Source organism: Xyrauchen texanus, chromosome 5, assembly GCF_025860055.1.
Source record: "Xyrauchen texanus isolate HMW12.3.18 chromosome 5, RBS_HiC_50CHRs, whole genome shotgun sequence".
Classification (NCBI taxonomy): domain Eukaryota; kingdom Metazoa; phylum Chordata; class Actinopteri; order Cypriniformes; family Catostomidae; genus Xyrauchen; species Xyrauchen texanus.
Genome location: NC_068280.1, coordinates 212,501 through 227,275, shown reverse-complemented (window position 1 = coordinate 227,275; position 14,775 = coordinate 212,501). Strand labels below are relative to the sequence as shown.

General features: G+C 44.6%; 2 protein-coding genes across 3 annotated transcripts in view; both read right to left on the bottom strand.

The window, feature by feature from the left end:
- Nucleotides 1-5,092, bottom strand: part of zmp:0000001082 (integrin alpha-D) — a 58,404-nt gene extending 53,312 nt beyond the window's left edge. For both annotated transcript variants that reach the window (XM_052126517.1, XM_052126518.1), the window contains exons 1-4: nt 5,017-5,092; nt 4,025-4,139; nt 1,898-1,992; nt 729-796 (exon numbers count right to left, since the gene is read on the bottom strand). In XM_052126517.1, coding sequence (XP_051982477.1) covers nt 729-796; nt 1,898-1,992; nt 4,025-4,139; nt 5,017-5,053 — 315 coding nt within the window. In that variant the 5' untranslated portion in view covers nt 5,054-5,092. The remainder of the gene's footprint in view (nt 1-728; nt 797-1,897; nt 1,993-4,024; nt 4,140-5,016) is intronic.
- A 1,729-nt stretch (nt 5,093-6,821) lies between these two features.
- wfikkn1 (WAP, follistatin/kazal, immunoglobulin, kunitz and netrin domain containing 1) overlaps nt 6,822-14,775 on the bottom strand; it is a 9,300-nt gene continuing 1,346 nt past the window's right edge. Inside the window, exon 2 of the mRNA XM_052127049.1 lies at nt 6,822-8,348. Within this exon, the coding sequence (XP_051983009.1) occupies nt 6,822-8,348 (1,527 nt within the window). The remainder of the gene's footprint in view (nt 8,349-14,775) is intronic.

Here is a 14,775-nt window from a genome sequence, read left to right as displayed (position 1 = left end):
GAGGCCAGATAGATTGTAGCTGACAGGCAAAATTTGAAATAGGACGGTCAGAAGGGTCTAGGCCGGGCTTTTTTCAACTCTGGGGTGACAGCTGCAGTTTTTAGTTCTAGAGGGACAATACCAGTCCTAAGAAGTCTGTTGAGGAGGGAGATGTGTGGGACGGGCTTAACTGACAGGAAGTAGAATTAGATTCCTTGATTAACTCAGGAAAAGTAAGAAAATGTGCCAATCATGAGGTCAGTGAGGAAATCCTGTGGTGCATCAGGAGATACGATAGTAGGGAAACGTTTGTAAAGTGAATTCATTTTATTTTGAAAGAAGTGAAGAAATGATTGACAGAGCTCAGCAGAATCAGAAATAACAGACACAGGTGGGTTGGTGAGTTTGTTTTGTCTGCATATGGTCATTGTAGGCAGATGAGTGAACAGTTAAACTAGTAAAACAGGACAGAGAGCCTCAAAGAAATCAATGTTTACTGGTATATTGTCAAAAAGATATATTTGAAATAGCCGTCTCTATCTGTGACGCCTCTTCCCTCTGTGGTACCTTTCGCTCCGTCAGAGCTTCCGCTAGTGTGTAGGCACCCTTATAATGTCACCATTAAAACTGTAATACTCAGATATATTTTCCATGTTTCATTTACAGTACACCAGTTTTAAAAGTATGCTGATGATATATGATTTGTATTTCTTGGTTTGTTTTAAAGACTGTTGAAGTGCTGAACTCACAGTGACCGAAGCAGTGGCAGAAGACGACACGGCAACTGACAACCCAAACGACCTGAAGCTCTCAGAGTCTGTCAAACAAACATCAACAAACACATGAGTGACAAGTGTGTGTGTGTGTGTGTATATATGTGTGTGTGTGTATGTGTGTGTATATATGCATGTGTGTATATATAGCGTGTGTGTGTGTATGTGTGTGAATGTGTGTGTATATATGCGTGTGTGTATGTGTGTGTATATGCGTGTGTATATATGTGTGTGTGTGTGTATATATGCGTGTGTGTGTATGTGTGTGTGTGTATATGTGTGTGTGTGTGTATGTGTGTATATATGCGTGTGTATATGTGTGTGTGTATGTGTGTGTGTATATGTGTGTGTGTGTATGTGTGTATATATGCGTGTGTGTGTATGTGTGTGTGTATATATGCGTGTGTGTATATATGTGTGTGTATGTGTGTGTATATATGCGTGTGTGTGTATGTGTGTGTTTATATGCGTGTGTGTATATGTGTGTGTGTGTGTATATATGCGTGTGTGTGTATGTGTGTGTATATATGCGTGTGTGTATATGTGTGTGTGTTTATGTGTGTGTGTGTATATATGCATGTGTGTATATGTGTGTGTGTGTGTGTGTGTGTGTATATATATATGTGTGTGTGTGTGTGTATATATGCGTGTGTATATGTGTGTGTGTATATGTGATTGTGTGTATAAGTGTGTGTGTGTGTGTATATATGCGTGTGTGTATATGTGTGTGTGTGTATATATGCGTGTGTGTATATATGCGTGTGTGTATATATGTGTGTGTGTGTGTGAGTGAGTGTGTGCGCGCGTGTATATGTGTGTTTGTGCACATGTGTATGTATGCGCGTGTATGTGTACGCATGTATATGTGTGTGTGTGTGTGTGTGTGTGTGTGTGTGTGTGTGCGTGTGCTTATATGTGTGTGTGTGTGTGTGTGTGTACGAGTGAGTGTGTGTGCGCGCGTTTATTTGTGTGTGTGCGTGTATGTGTGTGTTTGTGCTCGTGTGTATGTGTGCGTGTATGTGTGTGAGAGTGAGTGTGTGTGTGTGTGTGTGTATGTTTGTGTGTATGTGTGTGTGTGTGCATGTGTGTGTGTGTGTGTGTGTGTGTGCGAGCATGTATATGTGTGTGTATGTGTGTGTGTGTACCTGGCTGGTGCAGTATGGTGCAATTCAGCAGATCTGTGCTGCACGTGTAAATTCCCCCAGTTGAGTTTCTTTGTAATGGAGCTCCAACAATAATTCTGCAAAACAACAGAACCAAAGATTAAAAAACAACTAATGTATATTAACAGAATCACGAGTAGGTCAAATTCAGATAATAATTTTTGCGTGTCAAGGATGGTAGATGTTGTATTTGCATTGATCTGCTGCTGATCTAACCCTGACGGAGTCTATAGAAGTCCTATGAACTGTACACAGGAAAAAGATGAAAGTTGGTACATTGACTGAGGTGGGCATCAATAGCCCCCTGACAAAGTATGCCAAATTCTATAGCGCCACCATCAGTTCAGTTCAAATTTTCACTTTTCTTTTGCACTTACTTTTGAATCGTTTTGCGGGGAAACCAAATTCCTGTCCTCATGGAGATTGTAAGGGACCCTTACATGTATACTCCACCCACAGCTGCGGCCATCTTCAATTGTGACATTTATCATTTCTTTACTACTCTTCCAACACTTTGTCCAATCTTCACCAAAAATGGTCCAGAAAGTCTTTAGACTGAGTCACACAGGAATGACTGAACAAAATTGAGATTTTTTCCACGGTTTAGAAATTGCACCATTGCAAAATAAAGAATGGCAACCCAACTTGGTACACTTCTTTAGGACCATAATCTGAAGCTAACTACCAAGTTTGGTGACAGTACCACCTACCGTGTAATATCCTATTTTGTGCACAACGTTTGAGCCATTTGTTCTAAAAAACGTGGTTGGCACCATTGACAAAATGCTGTGAGGGTAACTGAGCATTTTTGGGAGAGTGCCACCTTGTGGTCAAAGTGAAATTGGATATATGTGCTTTTATTACCTCAGAAACGTTTAATTATTGGGCCTAAAGTCTGTCCTTTGGTCAGGCAGAATCCAGTGATACTTCGTTTGGCAGGGTGAACAATATTACTTCTCTATTTCAAATCTTATCAAAAATGTTTTTTCTGCTACTCCTCTTACAAAATGTGTCCAATCTTGAACAACATTAGCTCTGGATAATCTTCAGATAAAGCTGCACAAAAATGATAAGGGGTCGTCCAAGGTGGTACTTTGAGATAGCAGAACAATTATATTGACAGGAGATGAGACTCCATTGTTGCAACACTTAGGGTTAGGTACCCGAGCGGATTGTAGGTAGCAACACTTTAAACCATGCTGGCGAAACCAATCAAATGGAGTTTATATGTTTATAACAATATGGCCGATGCAAAAGCATCATTTTCTCATCTGTGCTTTTCTTTGCTTACTTTCAGCTTTGTACGTTCCTTTGGGCAACTGTGAGACTTGAGGCAGCGTAGTGCCGTGGATTGAGCTCTGGACTGGAGATCGAAAGGGTACCTGAAGGGATGGTGGCGTGGCTATGTGTCTGTTCGCGGGAGAGAGGGAGTGGCTTGGCTCGTCAAACTGTTGTCATTTCTAACAGCTGTTTCTTCTTGCAGTGACCTTAAGAAGCAGCCAAACACGCCAGAGAGAGCGTGACACGACAGGGCAGCGTTGACATGTTCACGCAGAAGTTATTTATTGTTTATGTTAGTGAGATTTTAAGGTATTATGAGTTTATGTTTTGCAGAAGGCAGAAAATAAAGCCTGACCTGAACTGTGTTACTGCATCTTACTGGAGTTTGAGAAGTTTGAATCACACTTGGGACGACTCAAAGCGTTGCCATTTTGCAATTTATATCAAATCCCATGTGCGTGTCTTTTGGCGATGCTCAGTGTGGGTGAAATGTGGCCATTTCGGCTCTTGGCTCCATTGACTGATTGTTTACGGAGGACTCTTAAAAGCATGAAATGGACTGATATTTCCCCGTCTGCTGATGTCATAGCTCTTATACATCGGGTTTCTCCATTTTGGGTTGTCTGATACTGACACTTGAACAAATCCCCTTAATGATGCTTGGTTAAATAAAAAGTTCAACTTTTATCGAAATCTTTGATGGCAGATGGAGATTATGTAGAAAACTAGAGACATTTTCAAAACTATAATAAAATGGATGTGTGCATGTGGGTCCTTTATGTATTCTTTGATATCTTTATGAGTGGATATAAATACTTAAATACTCACTGTTTCCTGGTTTCAGATTCATACTGATGAACGCTGTAGCCGAAGAAATCTTCACGAGTGCCGTTAAACCAGAGCGCATGTTCAGTGTCCAGATTAAAAGCTGCTGACACACACACTACAGAGAGAGAGAAACGGTTGAGACATCAGGAGACATGAGTGAGACTTTCATGTTCATTTTCTCTTCCTGTTCTTCATGATTTGACGAGTGACTGTTGAAGCTCAAGCATATTCCTCCATCAGTCTTCATCTCACTTTAGCAGAAAAACTGTTCAGCAGATTCTCTCAGATATTCGCTGGTGTAAACATGTTTGTTTTCTATAAGTTTAGGGTTTTTAGATTCAATGCATGTGCATATAAACTGATGTCAACATATTGACCGCACACCACACCCAGTTCCAAGCACACACACATATATTTACTATAGCTCATGTACATTAGCATACACTGGAATAATTACTAGAGTAACTCAACCCCTAATGCAAAACAATACAAGTCAAATAAAACACAGTTTACTTTTCAATTCAAGACGTCCCCAAATGAAGGTTTTGTCAGATTTAGTATTTCTAAGTGATAAATATGATAAAAACCACAGCTGAATACACACACACACACACACACACACACACACACACACATGTTGTGTTTCCATGTTTTATGGGGACTTTCCATAGACATAATGGTTTTTATACTGTACAAACTTTATATTCTATCCCCTAAACCTAACCCTACCCCTAAACCTAACCCTCACAGAAAACTTTCTGCATTTTTACATTTTCAAAAAACATAATTTAGTATGATTTATAAGCTGTTTTCCTCATGGGGACCAACAAAATGTCCCCACAAGGTCAAAAATGTCGAGTTTTACTATCCTTATGGGGACATTTGGTCCCCACAAAGTGATAAATACACGCTCACACACACACACACACGCACGCACACACAGCACATGTGTGTGAGATATATATATATATAGAATAATTAATATTTCTTACCCCATATGAACAGTATATAAAGTTGCATGCTCTTCATGCTGCTGTGACCTCTCCGTCTGTCTCTGTTAAACGTCTTCCTGTGTGTTTCTTAATTTCCTCTGTACCTCTCACCCTCCCAGGGTGTGTGTGTGTGTGTGTGTGTGTGTGTGTGTGTATGTGTGTGTTGCTATAACTGTGAGAACCACATCATTAAAAATGTCCTTACAGAAACGAAAACTGAGGTGTGAGGACATTTTAAGACATTTGCTTTAAATCTACATCATCTCTGAATATGTGCATATGTGTGTGTTTATAACAGCAGTGTGTGTTCTTACAGTTAGACAAGTTGTGAAGTTTCTAATAAAGTTTAACACTCATTACATTAGACACACACATGATCTTCAGTATCTGTGTGAAAGCTCATTACGCATCACAGGAAGGGTGTAATTCTCACACACACACCCACCCACACACACACACACACACACACACACACACACACACGCACACACACGCACGCACACACACACACACACTTTCTCTCACACACACACACACACACACACACACACACACACACACACACACGCACGCACACACACGCACACTTTCTCTCACACACACACACACACACTCTCTCACACACACACACACACACACACACACACACTCTCACACACACACACACACACACACTCTCTCACACACTCACACAATCACACAATCAGTCTTCAGGTGTCCTGGGGTGCATCTCATCTCACTAAGTTGTGAATCAGTATATTGTAAACAAGAATTTGGGCACTCAAAAAGGGTGTTCATCATTCATTGCGACACAATTACAAGATTTTATTAAATACACTATTGTGTCATTTTCATTGAAGATATTAAAACATACAGTGCTATTACGAAGAAAAAAAACAATACAGACGAATAAATAGAAATACAAAGGAGTGTATTTTTAATCTTCCAACTATGGATGAAAAATATTACAAACTTAACCTCTTTAAGAGAAAAAACGGCTTTGACTCTATAAATGTACTATTTTGCTCCTCTTGAGAAACTTCAGAAGACATGACATAATTTCCAGTAAGGTAAGATAGTGAGCAATGTTATAACCATGTTATAATGGTGCATTCTTGGAATTTTTATAGAGTGAAAGTGTGACGAGGTGGAGGATGGGGCGGTGCCGTGACTATGCACGCCCGGCCCCTTATCGGGCTAATCAGTCAAGGAGCGGGATAAATGCAGCGAATGCGGCAGTTCGGGAGAGAGAGAGAAAAAACCTTCTCAACATTTTCCCAGACATGCTGTCGCCTGGTCCTCGTTCACTCCTCCCCTGGCGGACTGGAGCGTCTCCTCCGCTGCTCCTTTGGGTGGATGGCAGTGAGAGGACTCCACAGCGCATCCCTCCTCCTTCCTGGGCTTCATCACCAATGTATCAAAGGTTAAGCATGGGAAAGTAGGAGGTGATAACCGGCTGAACAGTCAAAATTTAATTTAATAAGAACTTAAACAAAAAGACACACACAACACAAACGCACACATGGCAGCTGCATGTGGCTCTCTCTCTCCCAAACTGCCGCATTTGCTGCACTTATCCCTCTCCTTGGCTGATTAGCCCAATTGGGGGCCGGGCATGCATAGTCACACCCCAGCCCACCCTCCTCGTCACAGAAGGTTTCAGTGCTCTTGAATGACTGGGACAGACCTAGAAATGACCGACTCACTGGTCAGTGCCCTGACTATTGAAGTAGGCAGCAGATTGATATTTACCCTTGGTTTTTAAGTCCTCAAACTTCACATATTAAAAGTGGTCTGTTTGAGTGTCAGTCCTGGAATCTCTGAAGCATCTCACATGTTTTCTTGCTCAGAACCTCATGGATCTTCTTGAGTCGTCTGTCAGAAATGGGTCTGACGTAACTGTGAGGCAGAATGACGGCAATTCCGTCCTGCACCTCACCCATCACCAGCAGCGGGAGATCTTGGTGCTGAGTGATGTTGGGACACGGGCAGCTCCAGTCCATGCGTGCCAGTGTCACCTCCAGATGTTGTGTTTTGAAGAGCTGCAGGCCCATCTCCTCGTCCCGCAACACCTGCTCCAGACGGAAGCGTGCAATTCCCGAGTCCAGCTCCTCGATCAGTTCTGTCAGGCGTCCCACGATGGCAAAGTCACTGCGGCAAAGACTCGACACCATTTTTCCCCTCGGCCGGCAGCTTTTACAAGGACGGCCCTTGAGATGTGGGCAGCTCGCTTCGCATTCTTTATGGGTGCGGAAGTTGTTCTTGTTGCCATGGCAGCCACCGTAGATGAATGCCTGACACTGTTTTGAGAGTGCGTTGTATGCCCAGCGTGCCTCCCAGTGTTTACACGGGCCCTGTACAGCAGGCAGCGAGCACACAGCCAGACCCTCGCTCTGACACGCTGAGCGGCACTCCTCGAATGTCTCAAAGCGGTTGCGGCCACCGTCGCAGCCTCCGTGAGTGAATGCATGGCAAGAACCCTGTGGCGCATCGTAGAACCAGTCAACAAGCTTTTCGCCACACTCTGCACGCTCCACCGGTGCCAAGCAGTCAGCGGGCGAGAATGGTCGACCTAACGGCAAGCCCGCTTCTGGGTCATCAAAGAAATCGTCATCATTGTGCCTTACAACTGAAAGTGGGTATTCAGCCCTCAATGCTCCCGCAGCATTGCGCGCAATACACGTGTAGATTCCGGTGTCCGAGATGTGCGCGTTATACACTACCAGCTGACCGATATTGGTTATGACAACGTTACCGTACATCTGGTCTGGCCTCATGACAATTCTTTTGTGTGCCTCAGACTGCTTCTCCCAGGTGATATCAGGCTTGGGGTGGCCGATCACATCACAGTGAAAGCTTGCCGTTCCACCCGGGTAAATTACCTGGTGCTGCGGGTTGGAGTAGAGGGTGGGTGGGAAAGGGTCGGAGTTGGGCAAGGATAGTGTAGGTTGAGTGGTGGTGTCCTGCGGCAGGGGGCTGGGATTCAGGCTGGACAGGTAATACCGGCAGGTTACCACGGTGAGTGTGATCCCCTGCATGCATGCCTCTGCGTCCATGTAGCAGCGGTTGAAGTACGTGAGTCCGTCCGAGGCGCACGTGAAACTGGGCTCACTTTCGCAGTGATCGTGACATTTACACACTGGCTGCCCCTCCCACACGTCACACTCCGCCCCCTGCTGGGTGCATAGAAACTCATCACAGCTGGCCACACCTCCCACCACCACACCTACACCTGATTGGCCATCAGCAGAGGAACCGTCAGAAAAGCGTGCAGCTACACAACTCAGCAGACCACAGACGTTAGTGCAGCACTTCTCAAATGCAGCACAATCCTGTGAAAACAGACAAATATGTTATTTTATAGAGTATATTGTTTTTATACTAAGCTTATTTTTTCAATACCTAAACCTCAAATTAACCTTTCTGCATTTTTATATTTTCATATATTATATTATATGATATACTACATCTACAAAAATGTGACTTAATTTAATTAATTATATTTATTTTTATTATATTTAGTATGATTATTAGGCTATTTTCCTCAAGTAGACTGTTGTTTTTTCCACATATTTACAATCACAATGTACGCACACGCCACATTCAGCTGAGGTGTGAACGTAGGTGACAAACTGCAAATATTTTTGAAACTTCTGTTTAAAACTAGCTGCAACTAAAAGCAGCTTCCTGTATGAGAGTGTGTGTCTGTATAAACAGATGGAAGCAAGTGAATAGTTTTAAGATGTAGGGTGTTAATTCAAGATGTCTCAGATTGGTTAGCAGACAACAAAACCAGCACACTCCTGCACAGCACACTACAAATTACTGCTACACACTACTGCACAACACACTGCACACCACTGCAACACACTACTGCACAGCACACTACAGACTATTGCACAACACACAACTGTACAGCACACTAAACACTACTACTACACACTACTGCACAGCATACTACACTACTGCAAAGCACACTACACTACTGCAAAGCACACTACTGCACAGCACACTAGTGCTACACACTACTGCAAAGCACACTACACTACTGCAAAGCACACTACTGCACAGCACACTACACTACTGCAAAGCACACTACTGCACAGCACACTACACTACTGCAAAGCACACTACTGCTACTGCACAGCACACTACACTACTGCAAAGCACACTACACACTACTGCACAGCACACTACACTACTGCACAGCACACTACACTACTGTAAAGCACACTACTGCACAGCACACTACACTACTGCTACACACTACTGCACAGCATACTACACTACTGCAAAGCACACTACACTACTGCAAAGCACACTACTGCACAGCACACTACACTACTGCAAAGCACACTACTGCACAACACACTACACTACTGCACAGCACACTACACTACTGCAAAGCACACTACTGCACAGCACACTACACTACTGCAAAGCACACTACACTACTGCAAAGCACACTACTGCACAGCACACTACACTACTGCAAAGCACACTACACTACTGCAAAGCACACTACTGCACAGCACACTACACTACTGCAAAGCACACTACACTACTGCACAGCACACTGCACACTAGCGCAAAGCACACTATTGCACAGCACACAACTTACAGCACACAACTGCACAGCATATTACACACTACTGCAACACACCATTGTAACACTACACACTACTGCACAGCATACTACACTACTGCAAAGCACACTACACTACTGCAAAGCACACTACTGCACAGCACACTAGTGCTACACACTACTGCACAGCATACTACACTACTGCAAAGCACACTACACTACTGCAAAGCACACTACTGCACAGCACACTACACTACTGCAAAGCACACTACTGCACAGCACACTACACTACTGCAAAGCACACTACTGCTACTGCACAGCACACTACACTACTGCAAAGCACACTACACACTACTTCACAGCACACTACACTACTGCACAGCACACTACACTACTGTAAAGCACACTACTGCACAGCACACTACACTACTGCTACACACTACTGCACAGCATACTACACTACTGCAAAGCACACTACACTACTGCAAAGCACACTACTGCACAGCACACTACACTACTGCAAAGCACACTACTGCACAGCACACTACACTACTGCACAGCACACTACACTACTGCAAAGCACACTACATGCACAGCACACTACACTACTGCAAAGCACACTACACTACTGCAAAGCACACTACTGCACAGCACACTACACTACTGCAAAGCACACTACACTACTGCACAGCACACTGCACACTAGCGCAAAGCACACTATTGCACAGCACACAACTTACAGCACACAACTGCACAGCATATTACACACTACTGCAACACACCATTGTAACACTACACACTACTGCAGAGCACACTACTGTTACACATTTCTGCACAGTACACTACAGCAGAGCTCATTACTGCACAGCACACTTATGCACAGCACACTACTACAGAGTAAACTACACACTACTGCACAACACACAACAGCTACACACTACTGCACAGCACACTAATCGCTACTGCACAGCACACTACACTACTGCAAAGCACACTACACTACTGTAAAGCACACTACGCTACTGCACAGCACACTAAACACTACTGCACAGCACACTAAACACTACTGCACAGCACACTACATATTACTGCACAGCACACTACACTACTGCACAGCACACTAAACACTACTGCACAGCACATTACACAACTGCAAAGCACACTCACACTACTGCACAGCACACTAAACCCTACTGCACAGCACACTAAACCCTACTGCACAGCACACTAAACCCTACTGCACAGCACACTACACTACTGCACAGCACACTAAACACTACTGCACAGCACACTACACACTACTGCACAGCACACTAAACACTACTGCACAGCAGACTACACACTACTGCACAGCACACTACACACTACTGCACAGCACACTACACACTACTGAACAGCACACTACACTACTGCACTGCACACTAAACGCTACTGCACAGCAGACTACACACTACTGCACAGCACACTACACTACAGCAAAGCACATTACACACTACTGAACAGCACACTACACTACTGCACAGCACACTAAACGCTACTGCACAGCAGACTACACACTACTGCACAGCACACTACACTACTGCACAGCACACTAAACGCTACTGCACAGCAGACTACACACTACTGCACAGCACACTACACACTACTGCACAGCACACTACACACTACTGCACAGCACGCTACACTACTGCACAGCACACTAAACGCTACTGCACAGCACACTACACTACTGCACAGCACACTAAACGCTACTGCACAGCAGAATACACACTACTGCACAGCACACTACACTACTGCACAGCACACTAAACGCTACTGCACAGCACACTACACACTACTGCACAGCACACTACACTACTGCACAGCACACTACACACTACTGCACAGCACACTACACAATATTGCACAGCACACTACACTACTGCACAGCACACTACACACTACTGCACAGCACACTACACTACTGCACAGCACACTAAACGCTACTGCACAGCAGACTACACACTACTGCACAGCAGACTACACGCTACTGCACAGCACACTACACTACTGCAAAGCACATTACATACTACTGCACAGCACACTACACAATACTGCACAGCACACTACACACTACTGCACAGCACACTAAACACTACTGCACAGCACACTACACTACTGCACACTACACTACTGCAAAGCACATTACATACTACTGCACAGCACACTACACAATACTGCACAGCACACTACACACTACTGCACAGCACACTAAAAGTTACTGCACAGCACACTACACACTACTGCAAAGCACACTACACTACTGCAAAGCACACTACACACTACTGCACAGCACACTACACACTACTGCACAGCACACTAAACACTACTGCACAGCACACTAAACACTACTGCAAAGCACACTACACTACTGCACAGCACACTACACTACTGCAAAACACACTACACTACTACAAAGCACACTACAGACTACTACTACACACTACAGCAAAGCACACTACACTACTGCACAGCACGCTACACTTCTGCAAAGCACGCTATACACTACTACTACACACTACAGCAAAGCACACTACACACTACTGCACAGCACACTACACTACTACACAGCACACTACACACTACTACTACACACTACAGCAAAGCACACTACACACTACACTACACACTACTACTACACACTACAGCAAAGCACACTACACTACTGCACAACACAATACACTACTACACAGCACACTACACACTACTACTACACACTACAGCAAAGCACACTACACACTACACTACACACTACAGCAAAGCACACTACACTACTGCACAGCACGCTACACTTCTGCAAAGCACGCTACACACTACTACTACACACTACAGCAAAGCACACTACTACTACACAGCACACTAAACGCTACTGCACAGCACACTAAACACTACTGCACAGCACACTACACACTACTGCACAGCACACTAAATGCTACTGCAAAGCACACTACACACTACTGCACAGCACACTACACACTACTGCACAGCACACTAAACACTACTACACAGCACACTACACACTACTACTACACACTACAGCAAAGCACACTACACACTACACTACACACTACAGCAAAGCACACTACACTACTGCACAGCACGCTACACTACTGCACAGCACACTAAACACTACTGCACAGCACATTACACAATTGCAAAGCACACTCACACTACTGCACAGAACACTAAACCCTACTGCACAGCACACTAAACCCTACTGCACAGCACACTACACTACTGCACAGCACACTAAAAGCTACTGCACAGCACACTAAAAGCTACTGCACAGCACACTAAACACTACTGCACAGCACACTACACACTACTGCACAGCACACTACACTACTGCAAAGCACATTACACACTACTGAACAGCACACTACACTACTGCACTGCACACTAAATGCTACTGCACAGCAGACTACACACTACTGCACAGCACACTACACTACTGCACAGCACACTAAACGCTACTGCACAGCAGACTACACACTACTGCACAGCACACTACACTACTGCACAGCACACTACACTACTGCACAGCACACTAAACGCTACTGCACAGCACACTACACTACTGCACAGCACAATAAACGCTACTGCACAGCAGACTACACACTACTGCACAGCACACTACACTACTGCACAGCACACTAAACGCTACTGCACAGCAGACTACACACTACTGCACAGCAGACTACACGCTACTGCACAGCACACTAAACGCTACTGCACAGCACACTACACTACTGCAAAGCACACTACACAATACTGCACAGCACACTACACACTACTGCATAGCACACTACACAATACTGCACAGCACACTACACTACTGCACACTACACTACTGCAAAGCACATTACATACTACTGCACAGCACACTACACAATACTGCACAGCACACTACACACTACTGCACAGCACCCTACACTACTGCACACTACACTACTGCAAAGCACATTACATACTACTGCACAGCACACTACACAATACTGCACAGCACACTACACACTACTGCACAGCACACTAAAAGCTACTGCACAGCACACTACACACTACTGCACAGCACACTACACACTACTGCACAGCACACTAAACGCTACTGCACAGCACACTACACTACTGCAAAGCACACTACACAATACTGCACAGCACACTACACACTACTGCATAGCACACTACACAGTACTGCACAGCACACTACACACTACTGCACAGCACACTAAACGCTACTGCACAGCACACTACACTACTGCAAAGCACACTACACAATACTGCACAGCACACTACACACTACTGCATAGCACACTACACAATACTGCACAGCACACTACACTACTGCACACTACACTACTGCAAAGCACATTACATACTACTGCACAGCACACTACACAATACTGCACAGCACACTACACACTACTGCACAGCACCCTACACTACTGCACACTACACTACTGCAAAGCACATTACATACTACTGCACAGCACACTACACAATACTGCACAGCACACTACACACTACTGCACAGCACACTAAAAGCTACTGCACAGCACACTACACACTACTGCACAGCACACTACACACTACTGCACAGCACACTACACACTACTGCACAGCACACTAAAAGCTACTGCACAGCACACTACACACTACTGCACAGCACACTACACACTACTGCACAGCACACTAAAAGCTACTGCACAGCACACTACACACTACTGCACAGCACACTACACACTACTGCACAGCACACTAAACGCTACTGCACAGCACACTACACAATACTGCACAGCACACTACACACTACTGCACAGCACACTAAAAGCTACTGCACAGCACACTACACACTACTGCACAGCACACTACACACTACTGCACAGCACACTACACTACTGCACAGCACACTACACACTACTGCACAGCACACTACACAATACTGCACAGCACCCTACACTACTGCACACTACACTACTGCAAAGCACATTACATACTACTGCACAGCACACTACACAATACTGCACAGCACACTACACACTACTGCACAGCACACTAAAAGCTACTGCACAGCACACTACACACTACTGCACAGCACACTACACACTACTGCACAGCACACTAAACGCTACTGCAAA